Source organism: Lepisosteus platostomus, chromosome 9, assembly GCF_059453375.1.
Source record: "Lepisosteus platostomus isolate fLepPlt1 chromosome 9, fLepPlt1.hap1, whole genome shotgun sequence".
In the NCBI taxonomy this organism is placed as follows: domain Eukaryota; kingdom Metazoa; phylum Chordata; class Actinopteri; order Semionotiformes; family Lepisosteidae; genus Lepisosteus; species Lepisosteus platostomus.
Genome location: NC_142619.1, coordinates 10,185,713 through 10,208,253, shown reverse-complemented (window position 1 = coordinate 10,208,253; position 22,541 = coordinate 10,185,713). Strand labels below are relative to the sequence as shown.

The 22,541-nt window shown below is 35.7% G+C and overlaps 1 protein-coding gene across 14 annotated transcripts in view; it reads right to left on the bottom strand.

The window, feature by feature from the left end:
• Positions 1-1,737: 1,737 nt before the first annotated feature.
• tulp3 (TUB like protein 3) overlaps positions 1,738-22,541 on the bottom strand; it is an 80,634-nt gene continuing 59,830 nt past the window's right edge. For 10 of the 14 annotated variants that reach the window (XM_088646897.1, XM_088646896.1, XM_088646893.1 and 7 more), the window contains 8 exons: positions 19,196-19,384; positions 17,172-17,302; positions 16,444-16,635; positions 12,570-12,682; positions 11,328-11,442; positions 7,469-7,567; positions 6,975-7,146; positions 1,738-6,262 (listed from right to left, as the gene is read on the bottom strand). In XM_088646897.1, coding sequence (XP_088503023.1) covers positions 6,129-6,262; positions 6,975-7,146; positions 7,469-7,567; positions 11,328-11,442; positions 12,570-12,682; positions 16,444-16,635; positions 17,172-17,302; positions 19,196-19,384 — 1,145 coding nt within the window. In that variant the 3' untranslated portion in view covers positions 1,738-6,128. The remainder of the gene's footprint in view (positions 6,263-6,974; positions 7,147-7,468; positions 7,568-11,327; positions 11,443-12,569; positions 12,683-16,443; positions 16,636-17,171; positions 17,303-19,195; positions 19,385-22,541) is intronic. The other 4 variants (XM_088646902.1, XM_088646906.1, XM_088646894.1 and 1 more) reach the window with 3 other exon arrangements.

The following is a 22,541-nucleotide window of genomic DNA, read 5'->3' as shown; positions in this document are numbered from 1 at the left end:
TAAATGTTTTCAGTAAATGGAAAGTTCTATCATGCCATGTGAGATAAAGCTTATCTTTAGGTGGATTGAAGAGATTGAAGAAACCAAACGAAATGATATCCCATTGAACGCTATTCTAGATGGCACTTACGGATGACTGAAAATAATTGTGTATTACAGTTAATATTTTTTCTTCATCATTATTAAGCAATGTGTTTATATAAATTCATTTATTCTGTTTTTTTCACTAATGCAGTAAAATAATATAAAATAAGAATGTTTGCATATGGAATACAAAGGATATTACTACAAGGTTCATTGGGTACAATGTTAATCAAGCCCCAGATTGACCAAAGATTAAATTGCAGTGACACCATGTCCCCTTAATGTCAAGATAAGGTAAAAATGTGTTGTTCTGAAACAGCAATTAGTCTGACCACCTACATCAAGCAATTAGTCTAACTACCTTCATAGCTATGAAAGGTTTGTAGCACCTAAAAGTCTCTTTCCATCTCACAAGAATATAAGGCTTTGAAAGGTTTAATGCTATTGGTAATAGGTGGGCATGTTTAATATATTCACCTTACAACAGAGCCATGCACTACACGCCAATCACTCCAGGTTTTAAGAGCCCACATCTTAAGTTAAGTTTTCTTTATAAAAAAAAAACATTTAGACTAGATGTCTGCATCACTGGTACTGAAGATACAGTACATATTATAAACTTAGTTTTGTCCTTAGTGAGCTGTGAATATGTTGGACAAATTATTTAATTAATTAGTAGCAGTTACTGTTTTCTGTGACTCAATTTTTTAACATTCTGAAGTTCCTTATAAAATCTTCAGGACTCCGGTAGTCCGGTACTCCAAGACCAAGACTACAGATCTCTGGTTTACTAAAAAGAAAAATACAGCAGTAAAGAAAGATGTACTGTAGTACTGTTCAAAATTCTCTGCATCTTAAATTTTCTAAATTTATAATTTATAATTATAAACACTGTTTCCTAAAAAAATATCAAGTTATATATAATGGCTTGAAAAAGTATAAAATCTGAGCAAATCCTGCATAAAGTACAAAATTCACATTAGCATAGTTTTTTTTTACTTGTGCATCATCATAATTGTACTAGGGGGAAAACCAATACCCCAACAGGAATGTTGCTGTGCTTGTAAAAACAATATTTTGAATTGTCTGGGCAAATAATTGAAAACCTTGTACAGGACAAGTGGCAGTGATATTGCTGTTAGGCTTTACAACAAAGATTGTGCATGATGAAATAGTAAAAAATGACATTCTGGCAACAGAGGAACTGACATTTTATATAATAGGATGCTTCATAATGGTCTCCCAAGAGGCTTTAATAGAAAGACCTATTTAGTGCTTGAGCTCTACAGTTTAAATATAGCTGACTCAATTCTTTAATATAATAATATTCAACAATGCTCAGATTTTTTTCATCATCAGACTTTCCCTTGATGCTATTTCAGCAGAGGATACGGTGTGGCTTGTCATGTGAAAGCTGATCATTTTTTTACCTGTGGAGCCTCGAAACGTTGTGTTTTCTTTTTTCTCTATTCAGCATGGAATAAACCTATTACTTGTTGCTTTGCAGCCTACACATGCTGAAGCTGCTACACACCTGAACTAATTTTTGTACCGGCCAGGTAAAAAAACCTGAATCTGTGTGATGGTACCTAGAATTGCACAGTTGATATCTGAAGGAATAACTGAAACCAAACACATACTGACATATGAATGTTCACAGACAACATTGTAATTTAATGTATTTGCAGACAAATTAACAAAATAAAAATCAAACAGAATGCATCAAAATAAAATGAATGTGTATCAAAATACATTATTCCAAATACAAGTAATCATTAGGGGTATTTTATCTCAGATTTCTTTCAATACTGTAACAGCAATAACCAAAAACTTAATGTAAGTGAAGTTAATATTTCTCTGTTGTGTGTGCTCTTTCCAACTCATTGTGCAGTAGTTGCCAGGTATGCATCTTTCCCATTGAATACACAACATCACAGTGCTGGCTTAAGATGTACTCATATTCTGCCACTTTTTTATTTGATGCAGGCAGTTTTAAGATCATGACAGAACACCCGTAATTAAACAAAACTGTGTGCCTTTAAATATATCAGTGTGCACATTACACAATATAATAAAAATGACAACATAATAAAAGACCTCAAGACTTAATGGACAACTTTGGGGAAAAAAACAAGGGCAAATGAAGTGACTTGGATGGTTTTGGATTTTATATATCAGTCAAGTTACTGCATAGGATTTTAAATACCAGCATATATCAGGATGCCTTTATGATTCAGGAAAATGATTTTCTTTGTTTATTCTCATAAGAGAAAATCTTCTCCTGTTGCATCTTTCTCAAGCTGAAGATTTTGTTGTTGCCAGTTAATGTTGTTTTGCAGCCTCTTCATTTGGAGTCACAAATTTATCAAATCAGGATGAAGACCACTACAATTTATCCTCTGGAGTGTCTACTATGAAGCCATTTGTCTCTTTTCATAGGGCATACCAAATAGTAAATACACCAGAGATGACATCCAAAGAACTGATGCAGCTCTTGCTTACACTACTCATAGGAGTTTGTCAAGCTAAAGGTTACTGCCTTGTAACAAGCCACACTCCGGTCTCAAAGGCAATCCATCAATTGCACACTGCAGCTTGCATATCAGTTCCATTCGATTAACAACATGGAAGGAGGTTTCTGAACATATAGAATTGCTAAAGACATGTCAAGGGATAGATACATTACCTGCAGACAGTAGTAGTGTATCTTAAAAGGATGTACATGGATTACAATTTACCATATGAAATGCTTCTAACTTAAAATCAAAGCAGAGAAATACAGTCACTAAGAAACCTACAGGTGTGGTTAGTTTAACGTTAATGTACTAAAACATAGCACTTACGCTTCATTGCTTAAGAGCAAATGTTGTGGGGGAAAACAATTCTGTACAAATAAGAATTACAGTGTACTATGAAAACACAATATTTATACAATATACTGTATGCTATATGCTACAGTAAAATTCAGACACATGGTACATTTTGATATTAGTTTTTATAACATAATGGACAATGGTCTTTGCTATCATTTTGTGCACAGATTAAAATTATAAAATTCTGCCAAAGCAACACCCAGGGGACAAAGAACAATGATTTGGTGATACTGTAGGTCACAAAAATGGCCATTCAGAGACTGGATCAAAGACTCTGTACTTCAAAGAACAAATGTAATTTCATGTGCTTAAAAGACAGTGAAAAGGGAAAAAATAAGGAAAAGAAAGACAAGCAAGTAGATTTCAATTATACAAAGAAATGGTGATGTAGCTAGAACTCATGGTCAAAATTTCTCATGCCCAAAAAAACTACTATCCAGAATTTACAAAGTGATCCTGCCAAGCTGCTTAATAAAAGCATACAATATGTAATGGAACAAGTAATTGGTTTATTCCTATTTCAATTTATTCCATTTTAGTATACATTCCAATATGTAATGTATACTAAAATGGCTTAACAAAGTTAACAGGAAAGAATATTATCTAAAAACATAAATCAATGCATTATATGACATTGTTAACAAGAAATGCTGTAAAACAGCTGTTGAATAGCATGCTTATGCTTAGTCTATTTTTTGTACAATATTTCTTAGCAGGCACTATTTTCATGCCTGCAATTCCAAAATAAGCAGAACAAGACAAAACAAGAGCTGGCTTTCAGGTGTCCATAAGAGCTAATTTACTGTATATTGATTTCTATCGAGTCATTTTGGTAAAAATAACTTGATTTTCCTTAGCAATTATGTGAGCTCACAGTGTAAGTTTTTCTGCTCTTTAAAACATGTAGCCAGTTCTAATCCTAACAGTGGATGAAGTGCACTATTCAGTGTGAAACAAAACAAAAGATACTATATGTTGTAGTGTAAATTCCATCAATGCAGAACTTTAGCATTCTCCCCTAGGGATTGTTTTGTACACATTATTAAATTCAGAGAATGGACAAAATGTGAGCCACAGTTCAAAGCTGAATGCTGACATGGTAACCCAATATTTCATGCACAGTATCACATGGTATCAAAATGGTGACTTTCAGCTCAAAGCTAGGAGGGGTGATCGCTCAAGAAGGGTATTGACCTGGCAGAATATGATTCAGTATATAAACACAAATCAAATGACTACTTCTACAAAAACATCTGAGAAACCCCAGATTACACTATCCAACAGAATCCCAGTGAAACCTGACCAGTTTATCTTTGGAATTCTCCTGATTTCATTTGGAGAGGTGCACCAAATTGGACTTAAGTCCATAATTTCAGTTTTGGAGTCAAGAACCATATATTTTACTATTAGACATGGACCTCTTCACTATGCATGACACTCCCAGGTGGCTGAAGGACTTAACTACAGTATATACTGTACCTTGATCATGTTTTTACTGCTTCACTGAGTAACCTAAAACATTGTATATATCAACTTGAAAAGCAGCAACCAGTGTGAGAAAGGTCAGTACCACCTTCTACCTTGAAATATACAGTTAAACTAGAAGGTGGAAAACCACTGACTAAGCTGATCGAGTCTCTGAGTGTCACAGATAACCTGATTTTAGAACATATTCCATCTCACACTAATTTTAAACTTCAAAACTGATAAGCATTTAAACCTTTTTAGTTACCAGTGACTAGTAATAATAAAAGGGAAATTAATCAACACAAAGACACTGCCCTCCAGTGACATAGATTGTAAGCGAGTGTATGATGCAGCATTTTGGGAAACCCTCAAGAACACAGAACCAGTGGTCTTCCTCTTTAAGTCTATTATGTGACATTAAGCTACAAAGCATGCAAAATTTCTAGGGAGAGTTCCAATTGTAGTTTTTGGTGCTGTGATAACGGTACAGCTATCAATGTGGTGCCTCTCCTGTACAGTATAGGAATATGCCAATAAGCTGCTATAAAAATGTCATTTAAGATTTCTTCACACCTATTGTTAAGTGACATATTTCAGAATGAAAAATGTAAATGCAATGATTTACTGTATGTATTTAATGTATGATCTTTGCCATAAAGCAAAATCTTAGTCAGCTCTTTAAGTTTAGCTTGCCCTTCCAGGGAATAGATTTAAGGCAGAAGGAAGCAAACGGGCTTTTCAATAACTATATTAATATCTCAACAAAAGTGTGTCAAAGTGTCAGATGGGATCTGCAGGTCAGTGAATTATGTAGAAAATTAGAAAAAACAATACAATTTTGTAAATGACTCAAAATTACCTCCCACATGACAAAGAAAATCCTTAAAGAAAATCATTTCAAGACCCTGAACTATACAATTGGGTCTTACGTCACAAAGAGAGAAATTGCTATTTCTATTTTACATTCAGATTGTAGCTATACCCCCATTCAATGTATTATTGCACTTTTAAACAGAAAAGAAGCTTAAAGTGCAAGGTCTTTTGGTACACACAAGAAAAAGTTTTCATGGTTAGTTCATAATGCACTGCAGGTTAGCAAAAGCAAACTGACAAATCTTTTCATACAAAAACAGGAGAATTCCAGATACATTAACTTGACAAAAGTATTTCATCACACATAAAAGTACTCACTGATCCTTTCACTGGAGTCCTGGCTCCTCTATTCCAAATATCCTGTTTTACATAAATAATCCATGAAATAAATTTTGAAACACAAAAAAGAAAAATGAAAACTTTAAACCTGTCTAGTAAGAAGATGTTTATACATCTGATTTCCTTAGTTTAAAGGCACCGAGGAAGAAGACTGCCAACACTAGATGGCCTTTCCCTTTCTGTGCAAGATTTGAGAAATTTCTGCTGTTAAAAAGAGTAATGATTCAACCCAATAACATTTAAAAAATAAAGAACAGACACAAAACTTTGACTCATGAAATCAAAGCATTAACATTAATATGTGTCTCAAGTGTTGTTTGTTTTTTAGTTAACAGAATCCTTTTCACTGAACTCAGCATGATTTCATTATATACCACAAGGTCACATCATGATTGCGACAAAGCACAATGCAGCATAATAAACACAACCCATTTTAGAGGCCCATCTGGAAACTGCATAATGTTAGTCTGAGGAGCCTGACATTCCATTATCTCACTCGCATGCCAGTTTGCCATCAAAGCTAGAGAGTCCAATGGCAAAGGCCTGCAAAGCGCACATAGGGTAGTTGTAGTCCAGAGTAAAGACATCCTCTGCTACTCGGCCAAACTGCATCACTATGTAGTCGGCTGTGGAGAGACAGGCAGAGACATCAAGTTTAGTGTTTATCAAAGAGACTTGAGCTTCCTAGCAAGATCTTTACACAACAGTGTAGACATGTGTCTGCATTTTAACTGCCTCTATCCAAAAAATATTTGAAATATTTGAAAGTACAGTATAAAGAAACACAAAAACATGAGATCTTAAACAGTGAACATATGGACATATGGGATCTCAAACTGTGAATGATTAATATATTTCATCATTATTTTCTTCAGCTCTTAACAATGATCTGTTGGGAAAAGAGCTTCCCTATGCATTACCCACTAACATCTGGAAGCTATACCCATCCAGCTTGCTCCTGCAAACTGAATGACTTCATCTTCACATGAAGATGTCTTCTTTTTTGTTTTTGTATCTTGGATTTCAGTTCAGTAATTCCATAATTAATCTGTTTTTCACTCTTCAGGCTTCTGGTTTGAGCCATCCTCTTTTTTGTCTCCTCACTATTCCAATGATATCCAATGTTATTTCAAAGGAAATAAACAATAGAGAAAGGCCTTCCTAAAAGTGAATGACCCTATGGTAATTTGACCTTATTTGGTACAGGACAAAAGCCTGATGTTATTACATTGGGCTTTTATCCTGTACTAATCTATCCTGTACATACCCTGTACTGATTCTTATTTTCTAGTGTATATTCTTGCATGTGCCACAGGTTTTTTCCTGTGAAATACTCACGGTCGTTATCATGGACGATCTGAAAATTCTTCACAGAGGCCTGGGTGACCCTGCCGTGGAAATTGAGCACGTAGGACTGCGTGTCATCATTCCACACGGGTGTCTTGTTGTGCAGCTCAATGAGGTTATCTAAAGAATGGTTCTGCCACTTTGACAACAAGGTCTCATGATCCTGAAAATCAACCATTACAGACATGCATTCTAGTTTCAGCTTCGGTTCCTTAAAACCCTGCACCCCATTAAGATCATTTGTTAAATAGAGGTTTAAAATACATACTTTGAAAATGAGGTAATATGACAGAATTCAGTCTGTTAGTAAGTAAAGGTGTATTTACAATCATTTCATCTTCTTGTACTCTGGTACATCTTACTTGACAGACATTTAAGATGTAAACAGACTCACCTAAAATTGAATTTTCAAAATCAGGTGTTAAAAGAGCTGAGGTTGATTTAAGATTAATCATACCACTTATTTTTTATATACTGTAACTCACATTTTGTGGTCGAACAGGCACCCTCTCAAAATTCATATTCATCCCAGGAATTATAACAGTCATCTTCCGTGGACCTTTGAATCCCAGAACATTGGTTTCCTGAAGAGAATACAAATTGTTAACAAACTGTTAAGAGGTATTCGGAACATCTTACATGTGTGTAGTATACGGATAGGTGTAAATCATTCTGTTAAATTTAGAGCACAACAAACATTCCTAAAAAATCCTTTTAATGAGAAGAGCCCAATATACTGGACTCACCCAAGTTAGAGAACACACAAAAGCTAATAGCATCAAGGGAAGAAGACAAACAAGAATCTTAATAGCAAAGATCTGACAACAGCCTTATATTAGATCATAAAGGACTTCCATATAATCGACTAAAATTAAGGTTACTCATTTAATATTGTTGTTAAATGATTAATATTGTTAGTCTAATATCCTCCTACTTTTGTTGTTATTGGTTAATCATTCAATATTCTCATTTTATCAGCCTGGGAAAAGTATAAACTGAAATATCAGTTTCATCACGAGAGACTAACAGTTGGAAGAATGCTATACAGTTAAAAAGGTTCTGCAATTCCTTTAAATAACTTGTAAGAATTCGTTGTACAGTTTCTAGACTTTTAAGGCTGCTGTTGTCAGCTTGTCTTCAGAGTCGATTCTGGGTACATTCAAGGGAGTATGTGACATGAGCCAAGAGTACGATCTTAAAGTATGTTCTGAGTTAGTTTAAAGTTCTTGTTAGAGACTTAGAAAGATATGGAGTACATATACATAGTAAAAGTGCCTCCCTCGACTTTTAATTTGTTTAATCATTCAGGTCCTGATCTGTATACAGCAAACATGAAACCCAATGGTCTGATCCTCAATTGTTGTTCATATCTTGGTACCACCTGCTAGTGGGGATTGGTTGGCTAACTTACAGTTATTCTCTCCATCATTTTTATAAGAATCACAACAGGGTTTGGTACAGGGTTTACTTGACCAAAGAATGTTATTCACAGACTAGAAAAGACTGGTTGACATTTCAGCAGAATATCATCTGTTTAACATTTGCTAGTTGCTTATTGTCACAGTGTTCTTCTTTCCTCCAGAGAGATCAAATCATGCAGGAAAGACCCAAAGTTCTCCTTTGAATTACAAATCTTAAACTGGAAACAAAGTAGTACAACAATAATGACTGGGTGGTACATTTGGCATTCTACTATTTTCTTATAAGACGGTAACACTTGTGTGGATTGTGTTAGCAGCAATATCAGTTTGAGTATACTTAAATACAGCAATGCAGCAATACCTTGCTTAGTGCTGAGCATGCATTTAATAGAAAGGAGTGCGGTGTAAAATGGCCCTAATAGAGGCAATTATAGCATGGTTTCAAAGGGGATGCATTCAAAGAAGAGCCATTTCTTACATACTGTATGAGTGCTTTATAAAGAATTCATTGAGCTATCAGTAATGGCGGTACCACAGCATATAACAAAATAATCCTTATTATTCAAACAGATTATTTTTAAATATAGCAGCAGAAGAAATACAGTTCATAAAATTTCACAACATACCAAACATCCAGCTGGATCTTTACACAGATTAAACACTGTATGCCTTTGTCCTGCAACTTGGCAGCTGGTGGAGTCAGATGGTGGTCTGAGCTACTGTACATCTGGCAGAATGAGCCAGGCTGTGGTCTTTCTTTGGTCTAGATGGGCCTAATCTTATTTGTACCTTTTCCAGATTACCACTCATGGTTATGGCAGTTATCTAACCATTCAATTGCAAAATGTTATCACCAAAAATATGTTTGTGTACCCGATACATCAGAAGTCACAAGAACAAAACTTAATTCAAACAGGTCCTGATAGTCAGTGATGGCCCAAATTTGAAAACAGGAGTAAGTAGATCCTGAGTGGATTGAGCCCAGTCGTCCAACAATGTTCCTCATGTTGACTTGGATTCTAGTGTCACACCAAGGAAAGTGAGTGGGAGGTAAACTAGTTGCTTTTTTGTAGGCTTTTTTTCTGCAGTATTCAATCGCCAATAGTGCCAACAACACATACATGAGTTAGTTTTCTATTGCATCCAACACCCTGATGCCCTGGCATCTATTTTAATTTTTAGAATGCGTATGGTGCCAGCAAGAAGCCAACTTCAGCAGGCTGAGAAAGTTGGAGACATGATGAGGACAAAAAATATCTCACTTAGGCACAAAGAAATCCCCTCATCCATCACTATACGAGCACAATTGTTTCCAAAAATTTTGCTCATGCATCAAAACTTGTAATTAAGTTTTAGTTTAATTTAGTTTACTAAATTAAAATTGAAATATGTGAAAAGTCTTTATTTCGTTCCAAGTGCTCACAAGGGGATATAAACCAATTGATTTAGTTACCTTTACAATGTATTTGGATAGTTTTGCACCATAAATCGCTAAGTATATGTTACAAAATGCAGAATTTACAAACACTTCTTTTATAAGCAAGATGCAAAGCTTAAATTTATTATGAAACAGTAATGTGGAGAAATAAAAGTTAATGATTGCCATAGTAGAGATATAATGTGCTTAATACAGTACATGTAACGTACATTATAGCAACAGCTTATAATGCTCTGTTGCTACTACTGCTTAAGTGGGATTCTGATACAATGGTGAACCCTTTCTATCAATTCAGTTGTAACTTCATGCACACTGATATGTGATGGTACTGTAGATTGACCAAGTTTCATCAAGTCACCTGTAATGCTCAGAAATTTCATAGAAGTACAGAGGACCAGTAGGGATAGTGCTAAGGTTCATTTTTATGGGAAATTCAAGATTCATAGATTCAAGATTTATAGACGGTAGGTGCTCTATTTCAGATTGTCATCTGGTAAATGTAAAAAATATGCTTAGTGACACACACCATCCCTCTATGTTCACACCAGGGTGTTCATCTGTGGCTCTTCAGTTCAAAAATTACCTTTAAAACTATTATGGAGATTCCAATCAACACTATTATTGTATTACTCTATTCATATAAGTATAAATTTACTAGCATCACACTGTTTCAAAACATTTTATACAAGTTTTAAGACTCATGAGAAACTTTGACCATCTGCAAAGACACAAGACAGTTACAGAAAGTCTGCATACAGTATGTTTATCTAGTTTAGATTGTCAAAAAACTGCCTTGTAACAACTGAATGATCCTAAAAATACTTTTTTAATGATCTCTATTAAATGACAGTACACGACAAGGAATTATACTGAAATGACAAATATTGGGACACCACTGCTTTTTAATACCTAATATCACCATTTTATTTATGAAGGTGTGTGCCACATATAGCCAATAAATGGTAACAGGCAGCAAATTTTGTAAAGTATTTTTTCATATAGCATTTCTTTAAAGTATTACCAGCTTCAGATGATTAGATACTACAATTCCATGTCTTAAAGATGTTTTGTTTTTACTTTCAAAATAAACATTCTTATTTAATTGCTTTAATCAGTTTTAAGTCTATAAAGTACACTGGTTATATTATGCAGTGTGGACATCTGTGTGGTACTTAATAAAATGAAAATTCAATTTTAAAATGCTGCACACAGGTTAATAGTATTTGAAAGCAGGCAGTAGAATGTCTCAATTATCAGCTCTAATTAAAATGAGAAATATGTTTCAGGGTAATTTCAATTCTTCATAACTTTTTCTTTTCCTTTCTGTATGCTAGTTTATCATACTGTACAAGCTAGGTTTCTAAAGAGCAAAGTGAATACAAACCTGTGAGTTTTCTCAACAGTTATTAAGCGTCAATCCCAGAACACATGCTCTGAGGAGTTAAGCGTAAGGTTCTTTCCAGAGACAGGAGGTGTAGTACTCACATAGCAGATGGCAGCCAGCTCTTGGCGGGTGTTGCTTTCCTCAAGAAGGCCCTGGGCCTTGCTTGGGTTTGTTCCATTATCATAGACAGTAAACTTGGTCCCCATGAGGTTTGACCTAATAAAAGAGTCATCATACAGCACTGAGTTACTACAGTCATAGTAGCCATAGTCATAGGGAGGCTTTAGTAAAAAAACAGTATCCCTGCATTTTGCCCCCATCCCCGTTCCTGAAGTACCCCTGTGCTATCAGGTTTTTGTACCATAAGATCATTTTATTAGTACTTAATAAACTATTATTTAGACAGAAGTCTAAAATAAAAATATTTTGTGTATTGAAATGCAATGCAGTGAAATGTTGCTCTGCCGTACCTTTCTTTGCAAATTGACTATCAATTAAGGTTGTACTAAAAAAAGTGGGAATGATACTACATGAAACACTCTCATACTTTACATTCTTTGCTGTGTATAAACTCTACCTGAACATTTAAAAAATAATCCTAAATAACAGGAGATTCTGAATCCAAGCATCTGGCACAGGATTAATGTAATTTTCAAACAATGGCCTACAATATAAGAGCTGTCCAATAAAATTTATTTAAGAAAGAGCACAGCTGGAATGAAAAACCAAAAGATCAAGGGGTTCTCTAAGATTTAAACCTGGAAAATACTGGGCTACTCATACCTCATTAAAACACAAGTTAGAAAATACCCAGCTGTGACCATAGACATCAATTTGTTTTGTATTTACACTGAGAGGCATTCAAATGCAATAAATGAGCAACGATAACCAATAGCTTTTGTGATGTTTTTAATGTCCCTGAGCATATTTCACATCTTGACTGAACAGTTTCAGGACTGCCTTGACATTTAAAAATGGATAACATTTCATTTTAGCTCGACTCCTTTTGCCATTTACATTACTACACCCACCAATTTAAGGGATGGCATAACGAAAGGAGATGGCAGAAACCTGTGTTCTTTGACAAATGGCTGTAAATTAAAGAAAAAACATCCAACCGTGGCATATAATATTTTTTACTAGATACAAATAATAATAATAATAAAAAAGCAAGAAGATACAAGATGCATATATGTATCATTTACTGTTAAATCACAGAGAACAACTATATTTGTCTAAAAATAAAGCTTATTATAAAATGCCCAATGCACAGTAGTATAACAGTGTTTAATCTTAAAGGAGAAAAATATCTCAAAACCACATGGGTGGTGGGGGGAGAGTACCTCAACTTTCCCACAAAACTCTCTCCTTCCCTGGAGAGGTCAGTGGGATCCACTGAAATCAGGTAGTTAGAGGTTTTGCTCTTCTTCCTTTTCCTGCCAGCAAGCAAAAAAACCTGGGAGCATAAAGAAAAGACAACAGGAACAGACTCTGTTAATGATGAACATGGAGGGTACCACACTTTTTTGTCACTCTTATCTAACCAGATAAGCAAACTGAAAATAAGTATTATATTTACCTGACTATAAGCCAACACTTTTTTCCCCAAATTTCAGGGGGGTACAATTGGCCTGAAGATTACAGTATATTGCAATACACGCAAAAACAATTCTGAAGTTGATCTGTTTGTTGATATATTTACCACCAGAGTATTGAACAGTCTGCACATACAGAAAGGTTTTGGCATGTTGTTGCAATCGAATTATATAAAACTTGAATATTCATTTTTAGATATCCAAAATGAGCAAGAGGTCACAGTGCACTTTTGCAACCAAGAAGGAGGTTATCCTGTGTGCTGAACAGTATGGGAATCACCAGGCTTGAAGGCTGTTTTTAGTGGATTCACCGTCACAACAGATATGATCAAGTTTAAAAACCCTTGAGGGATCTACTATACACAATTAAACAATCCAATTCACAAATTCAGAGCGACTCATTTTTGAATAACACATTTCATCAGGAGGAATGGGTTTTATCATTGTGGTGTTGTCCTAAAGACTAGGTAACCTTGCTTCTCAGTTTGCTTTGATCTCATTCACCCAAAAAATCCTCATACCACCCCTCCCCCCACACACACATTTATTCTGGATATCAGAGAGTTTTCTGTATTATTTGCATTTTGTATTTTAAACTCCTCTCCATTTTCCTTTATTTATATAAAACCAAGAGTCCATCTATTCAGAAAGGTAAATTTTGCTTTTAAAGTAATTTCCACAGTCCATATACTTATGGGTAGCTTATACTTGGGTAAATACAATACTTCATACAAGAAATAATAATAGGCTTTGTTTAAAGTTTTTTTTAAAGCAATTACTCAAAGCAGCTGACAATACATAAAAGGCACATCACAACATGAAATTAAAACTACAATGCAAAAGAAAAAAAATAGATATGGAAGATAAAACTATAAAAAAAGCCTTTTTGAAAAAGCAAATTGGCTGGACTGGAAAAGCAACCAATGTGAATGAGATCCTGTCATTTGTAATAGCTTTCTAGAATTTGGAGGAACCTGAGCATGAATCAGCCTTTAAACAATTTGGATATTTGTTAGTCTGCCAATATTATGCATAAAAAATTAAATCCAAGATTGAACATCATCCCCATATTATTAATTCTGGGATGAAACTCAAGTACACTGCCATCTATTAACAAGGTTACAGCAATTGTTTTACATATCAGATAAGAGGAACCTAATATGATGACCTTAATCTCCACAGAGCTAGACAATGATTTATATCAGAGAATGCCATCACACAGCACATAAGGTACAGATACACATGCCTGTATCATTTACAAATAGCTTTTATTCAGGCCGTATACTTTTAGCATTTGAGCAAACTGTAAATACTACAAGAGGGCCCAGTATTGAACCTTGTGTGATACCAGATGTAACCCACCCAATCTTGAAACTGAAACTACTCAGAGAAATAAAATGTTGATGCTCAATAAGGGAAAGTTTACACTATTTAAGGACAGTTAAATTCTCCTACTGAGCAAGTAGGATGTCATGGGTTATCCTCTCGATCACATCTAAGAAATCTAAGAGAATTTGCACCCAAATCTGCTGTCATATAACCTGATTTTTTGTTGCTGTAACACTGTTTAAAGCCACATTGAAGGCTTAAAATTTCTTTTTACAGCTTTTTAGTTGAACTGCAATAGTTCACATTCTAAGATCTTTGCAAAAAAAGACCAATTAGATATGTAGTGAAAATGATTCAGATTATGAATAGCCATGTTAGGAGTTTCACTCACTGGCATGGCTACAGCAGTTTTAAAACTGCTGGTACCACACTAGAGGTCAAAAAGTGTTAAGTGTTATGTTATTATGTTAAGAACCAAGGTGCAAAACACAGAGAAATCGAAGCAAAATAAAAAAGGGAATATGGGGTCCAACAAACAGGAAGTGGATTTCATACACGATACCAATTCAGTAGGAAATGCAAAAATAAAATGTGTAAAATAAAAAAGTGCCCAACCAACAGTTGTTCACACAAGGAGGAAGTGCTGTAAAGGTATGCAAGTTGAGAATGTTGTGTGAGATGTTATCTTAGTTGTGAAGACATTTAGAAAATAGTGCATAAATGAGATAATACAGGATGTAATGGGGCAGTTAAGCAAATTATTGAAAAAAAAATATGATTATTTTGATTATTCTCAATATTGTGAGAAAATCAATCTATCTAGTTCTCTGTATGGCATCATGCTCAGTGTCATACTGCTTAAATGATGGATTGGCTACCTACAGTATAACCGTCAGAGTGCAACTTGTTGATATACCATTTTAACAAGGGCAAAGGTATCAAGTGTTTATGTAAGATACCTATTGAACAACTGTTGAATAACTCATTTTTCATTAGTACTGGCAACAAGTAAACCAAATGGTGACGAATGAAGCAAATATGATTTGGTCAATTGAATAAAAATTGCAAATATACAGACAGAAAAGAGAGCTAAGAAACTCCATATCAAAAACAATAGTCACGTGATCAGAAAGACCCAAATCAAGATTAGATAAAATCCACAACAGGTTGGAGACAAAAGCTATTAGAAATTCCTAAAAGCAAGAAATGACCTTTGTCATGAGTTGGATCATGGACAACTGTGTAAGGCCAAAAACAACCCAGAAGTGATAGAAATTCCACGTCCAGACTGGAATGATGTGAGCATATCAAAATCATTCAGGATTCAAATTTTTGTTTCTGTGACTGCCCTGCGATGGACTGGTGTTCCATCACTGTGCCCTGCACTGGACTGGTGTCCCATCTAGGATTTACCCCACCTTGACCCCGTCGCTTACAAGGATAGGCTTTGGCTCCCCTGCAACCCTGACAATGACAATGGCAGTTTTAAAATGGATGGATGAATGGAAGTACTGTACCAAGGTGAATTGAGTGTAGGCAGCAGAGTTCTACACTCAACAGAATGGTGATAGTACAGAGACATTTCTAAGAGTAGATTCATGGTAATACTAAAACATGAGAGAAAATGGAAAGCAATTTTGCTTTATTGTAGCTGTACAGCGGTACTATTGAGGGCCTATTGAACGTGAGATATACAGTATAGGCAGATCTTAATTATCTTAATCAATTCATAACTAGAAACCTTGGGAGAAAGAAATGCTTATATAAAGTGTCAATGAGAGAATATAATTTTATAATATTTAGAATTTAATGTCTGGCATTTGTATAGTCACTATTATTCTGAACGATGACAGTCTTTACAGGATGGAATGAACTCCTTTTGGCAAGCACACTCATAATGCTTACAATGGCGGCCCATTTTTCACTAGCAGATCAATTATCAACAAATTATGTGAAGTGAGGAATTACTGAACATTTATTCTATTTCTGGTGGCCTGGGAATGGGAGCATAAATTGGAATTTTGGCTCCAGTCAGCACCTTATTTACTTGACAACTGAATTGATTTTTAAATGGCATTACATAGTCAGGGCTTAAAAATGTCTCGTACAAAGAAGAGTACAGTCTCCATTCACAGCACACTAAAACATTAGTTTAGAATTTCAGTAACACTACTAGTTCCAACTGCAACCTGATTTCTCCTCCCCAGTGCTGACCAAAACCAGCCTTTTTTTAATTTGACCTGATAAGGCCTCTAGGCTCTTTATCATTTCCCCACAGCCTGGTCTCTCTAACCTTTTTGTTGTCATCCTTCTCCAGGTGCATGAAGTAGGTGGGATACAGACCCCGGTCCATGCCCTTCTTGTCCCTTGTGATACGACACTTTACAGTAATCCCACGAGGTGCAGGCTGCAGTGCAAACTCTTCCAGGTTGTCCACCTCAATGGAAGATCCGTTAGTCTCAGGGGAGCCTTGGTTGGCCCTCTCCTGCAAACATGGGACATTTGTTTTAATATTTCTTCACAAAATGCTTCAATGGTTCCCCCACTACCTGCTCTTCATCAAGATTTTAGACAGGTTTTCTTTCCATTAGTATGCAAGTCTGATTATCAAAACTTGTCTGTATCTGTGTCCAAGAACACCAATATAATTTCTCTATGACATCCTGGAACTGATTTGCCCCCTAAACACCAATGAATACAAAAGGAAGATTTCAACTGCAGCACTAAGACGGAATATGCCTGTACAGTTTTTGTATTCAATTCTGACTCTATGCCCAGGGTGCTCTTAAGAATTTTAATAGAGTGGTAAAACCCTGGTACACATGTATTCTTCTGTGACCTCTTATTAACTAGGAAGACAGTTCCCTTCACCCAATCAATCTGTGCTTGTCAAAATCCTTGAATTCAAGATCCTTCAATCTTCTGTAAATCACAAGACTGCACTGTTCTACAGCAATAAACTCCCTGATATCGACCTGCAGACAGTAAATGACTAAGAGCTAGGGCAAGAAAAGGTTTTACCGTGTTAGACTTGCTGCTGGATGCAGAAGCAGGCCGGGGGATTTCAGCATGTGGGGAATGGGACCGGGCATTCTCTTCCTCCTCTGCTTCTTCATCACTATCCTCATCAAAGTTGAGGCTTCCAGAGATCCCTGCCAGTACACAGAAGTGTAACAAGAATTTCCTCCTAATGCAGTTCCCTCGACACAAAGGCATCTATACCCAGAACACCTGATTGAGGCCAAGTAAATTAAATGTAACTGCAATACATTCCTTCTGTTAAAAACACCAAATCAACACAAGCAACAACACTGCAGTGCATCATTTCTGCTTTAATTGGGTTGTGGAAGCTGACAGAAATTGATTAATCAGCACAGATCATTTACATTGTAAAAATGTGTATTTTACAATACTGATTATGAAAGCAGGACCTTACATCAATGACAGCAACCCAGGATATATATTGTACAAGCAAACTTATAACAGCATTTATCTATAACATTCCTCTTATTTCTCATAATGCAGATTTTATTTTCCATCTGTACAAAAATAGGAATATCATAAGAATAAAAATGTAATGGCATTATGAAGAAAAAAGTGTTTTAGATTAAGTAGAAATGTCAGGAAAGTAAAAAAGTAAGGTTCTTTTTCTGAACTGCTCCTTTTATGTCCCCAAAGTGAAAACCCTGTGAGAAAATTCACTTCATTAACACGACGATAGATCATTCTGCTGTAGGCAAAAGAAAATGAAGATCTTAGAAAAATAACATCAAGCTGGGAATAACTATCTGTCAGATAAAACAGCAGAGAAGGAAAGCAGTGCAGATTAAAGTTACCCTTTAAACCCAAGATCCTAAGAGAGTTAGCCTTTCACCATTTCATCAATCTAGTCACCCAAGGCTGAAGGCTAGAGTATCCCCTTTCACAGGCAGTCTCTAAGCACAAATTGAATTAAGTAAATGTAATAATTTATACCAATTAGAAAGCTAAATATAAATTAAAGTCACTAGTGGGGCCTTTAAAAGTGAACTGAAGTTCATTGAAAACAGCTTTGGAAAACACATCAAGGTTTAGCCAAAGGCAGACCCTGAGACAACCAGCATAGAGCATATTGAATAGAACTTCCACAAAGGATAATAAATCACTCTCAGCACTTACCACTGTTTTTTACAGGATATGCATGATAATTCTATATAAATCTGTATGGTAAATTCATACTATTACCATGATTGTACTCCACAGTGTACTGTAGCATACATGGTTCTTTTGTATGCTTTTGCCAAGTGAGTAACTACACTAGACAACAATATGGGGCTACCATGTTATGTTTGTGACACTACCATGTCATGGTAAGCCTTCTAACTGAAACCTGATATAGGGGACACACGCTAATTTAAACTACAGTACATTAATCTGAGACACAAACAGATAATTGCATACATTTGATTATACTATATTACATTTTAATAAAAATTAAATAGTCTAATCAGAAACCAGCAAATTGTTGTCCTTTTAAAATATCTCTAAGAGTCTCTAAAATCTTTTAATTATACCTGGGCTGGGCAATTGTTTTTTTTGCAAAACAAATAAAAAATGAGAAATACTGATGCTTACCTGCTTAACTACAGCATAAGTCTGATCCTCTAATTAGGAAACAAGCATGTGCTTAAAACTCAGGAAATCCAAGAGTGCAAATAAATTTCAATATTTATTTTCCCACTGCACAGAAAAATAAGAAAGACATAAACAGTCTATTCACAATGCTATAATTGCCCACTTTTTAAGGAGGTTTTAAGTTTTTATTTGGTGGGATTTGTTTCAACTATGCAGTCTCACATCACAGAAGTCATCTGCTGCAGCTGGTTTTCTCATCACTCCTTAAGTACACATTAGGATGTCTTATCCTAATGTGTTTCATCTCTTTGTTTTGAAATGCCCTGTTGTAAATTAACAGAAGTTGGCTCTGATCCTGTGAAAAGGGGACAGCTCTGTGCCTCCAAGCCTCTCCCATTGAAAAATCTCTGGCTGGTAATCCATCGTACTACCTGATTGAATCAATTTCTCTCGGGCAGACAGAGGACGCAATGGCCCCACAGATGCCCCTTCCTGGGGACATTTCTCATCCTCTTCATCGTTAGCCTGGCTTCCTAAAACCACCACCCTCGCACGAGGGTTCTCTGCAAGACAAGGTGAGGGGGCCTGCTCACCAGGAGCATGCTCAGGGACCCATGCTGCTGTGAACAGAATTGCACAGTTCAATGTGCAGGATTAGTATAAGATAAGATAAGATCACTTCATTAGCCATATACAATTTCTTGCATTAGGAATTAGTCTTTTTTCGCATACCCCAGCTTGCTCTCCATGAGACACAGGCACACAGACAGGGAGAGAAGCTTGGGGTCAGAGCACAGGGTCAGCCATTGTACAGCGCCCCTGGAGCAGTTGGGTTTAAAGGCCTTGCTCAGGGGCCCAACGGCGTAGGATCCCTTAGCCGGCCGCGGGATTTGAACTGGCAACCTTCCAGCCACAGGAGCAGAGCCTTAGCCACAGTGCCACCGCTCCACCCCGATTAGTAGTAGACCTGTGATGATTCATACGAATGATTCATAGTATGTGACTAGGTGACATACTACAGGGACACGATGTTTTAAGAAACATTTTGAAGAAGATGTGTCTATGGGATTATTCCTGGGTGTTTCTGTAAATCTGCAAATACAAGGTGAGTTTTGAGCAAAAACGGAGGTTTCTCAAATATTAAATTAAGATGTATTACATCTCCCAGCAATTCTGACTCTTAAAAATTCATTTGATGAGAGAAGACCGTTGGAAGGATTGTCAGTGCAATCAGCAATCTCTTAAAAAGCAATATGGGAAAAAGACTGTTCTTTAAACATGGCCTTCGTGACTGCTAAATAAAGCAGACATAACAAAAAGCAGGAATAAGAGTTTATCTCAGGAATAAAAAATATATTGTGTATTGAATGATCTAAAAGATGACCTAGAGATTCTCACACATGCTATACCCACAATAGAGATTCTCACACATGCTATACCCACAATGGTAAAATGATTACACGTACTGTACATTATGTTCAAGCCTCTAGCTCCTTTCAGGGAACTGTGGGTATAGATGTTGGCATTCTGCGCTTTCTCATGTGGTGTGATTTATGCTTCATGCTTCATTGAGATGAACACACAAATTACTATTTTCCCCTAAAAGCAGGATTGACCTTCAAGTCTCTACCACTTAAACCTTCAGTTCATTCTATGCATGTGTATAAAAGGTGGAATCATACCTATTCTATTATATGTGCAAGTGAGTTGTAATTCAAACTTAACAATTACTAATGTTGTAATGGAAAGGTCAATTTTTAATTCTTAGGAATAGCTGTATTTATACTGCATACTGCAATATTCTGAAATCTGTAGCAAAACCCCTACAACGTTCCAAAAGTATTACAACAGATATTTAAGTTCTTCTCATTAATATATCATCTTTCAATACATACTGTAAAACATAGTGTGTACTTTTCTGAACACAACTGCAGATTTCTTTATGTTTGTGCCATGACTGGCCTTTCTAGGTTACATCTGTCTCTTGGTGTTATGCTCAGATGACAACCAGCAATGAGACATATTGCATTGCAATATGCTTACCACCTGTATACTTGTACTTACCTGTGTAAGTTTAATGATATCAAGAAGAAAATTGAGCTAATCTTTTGCTACATCAAAATTACATTTTAATATATAATATAATATATATAATATAAGATAAATAATACATTAAGAACAAAGGAGATATCAACCAATGTCTCACAAAAGTGAGTTCGGGTGAATTTTTAAATTGGAGATTATGAATGGCAGTTTTATTCTTTTAGTTATTTTGTACAGTATGAATTTGCAGTCATGGCTTTCTATAGATCTTCCGAATCAGCAATATAACTTTGAATGTTTTCTACCTAATGAGGTTAAAGGTAGTTAAAGAAGTGAGGACTGATTCGGCAAGTTATAAAACAGCCTAGTGTGAAAATAAAGGCATGGTTTACATGCAAAATGACACTGTTGTATTAGATCATTAGATAAAAAAATTCCAGGAAAAAAATCAATTCTGTACCATGACAAATTGATTTCATACAATACTTTGAACTGCAAAGAGAAAAACTAGTCAGAGAGCTTCAGGGCAGAATCTTACTGGAAACATTTCTCTCTCCTTTGTTTCACTGTCACCTGAGACAAGTCACCTTGCACTCTGTGACACACATCAGTTCTTATCACACAGTATTCTAAATGCAATGGTAGATTGATTAGGCTAGGTGGTAGGTATTGACTGAAGTGCTGAACTTGAAATGAGGGACTGACAAAAAAAAATGACAAGCCTTTTTTCTGCCTTCTCTTTTCAACAGACTGATAAGTTTTACCTTCCCACAAGAAGATAGTGACACCCTGCAATAAAAACCTTTTCGCTCTGTCACACATACTTGCTAAAAAAATACCCATGTTAAGCCTCTGTAGCTTGGTTTATAATATACAGTCACTAGGTTAAAGATTATGAACTAAGTGGAGGCTCTTTGAACAGCAAGAACAGCTTGAACAGGTGGCACTGTGGCTTTGTGGTTCTGTTTTCTTATCCTATAAATGTTCAATGGGAGTCAGGTTTTGTGATATACATGACATTACAGTCAAGTTTCCAGCTTGCAAGGAAACATATTTTAATCAAGTAAACATAAGATAGTGTGTTGTCCTATTGGAATGCTGTTACATCAGGATGCCTGTACCAAGGGCAGCAAGTGAAGTCCCAGAACTGAAACAATGTAGTGTTGTGCCATCAATCACTAAAAGAGCTCTGTACTGTAGTTATCACTACTATCCAGATCATCACAGTTGAACCTGTCTATTGGTCTTCACCAAGTGTTGTGACTCATGGTCTCCCATGGACTATCATTGATGACTGGGTGCAACAGAATTCCAGTTTAGAAATTGCAGGCTATAAACAATGAAGGTGGCCTGTGGCAGTTCACTGACTTAGTATATCCTCCAACATACAGTGCCTTGGTGTATGTATATTCCTTTTGCAATAATGGCCCATTTTGTTGAATCGCAATGATGCACTTATTATACTGCTGAAATTGAACACTTTTATGAGTAAAAATGTATATACTATATTTTTTTAAAAAACAAAGTAATTTATTTTGATATTCAGTATATAATGAAAATTATACAACAGCAGAACTAATATTTGTAACAGTCATTGGTATAACTGAATAGTTTATTGGTTATACACAATGTACACATGTCCTAATGTTTTACCACCATATACCAACAGCAGCTAGATGAAAACAACAGCTTTTTGAATATTACAGTTTATAGTGTGACTTTTTGTACTCTAAA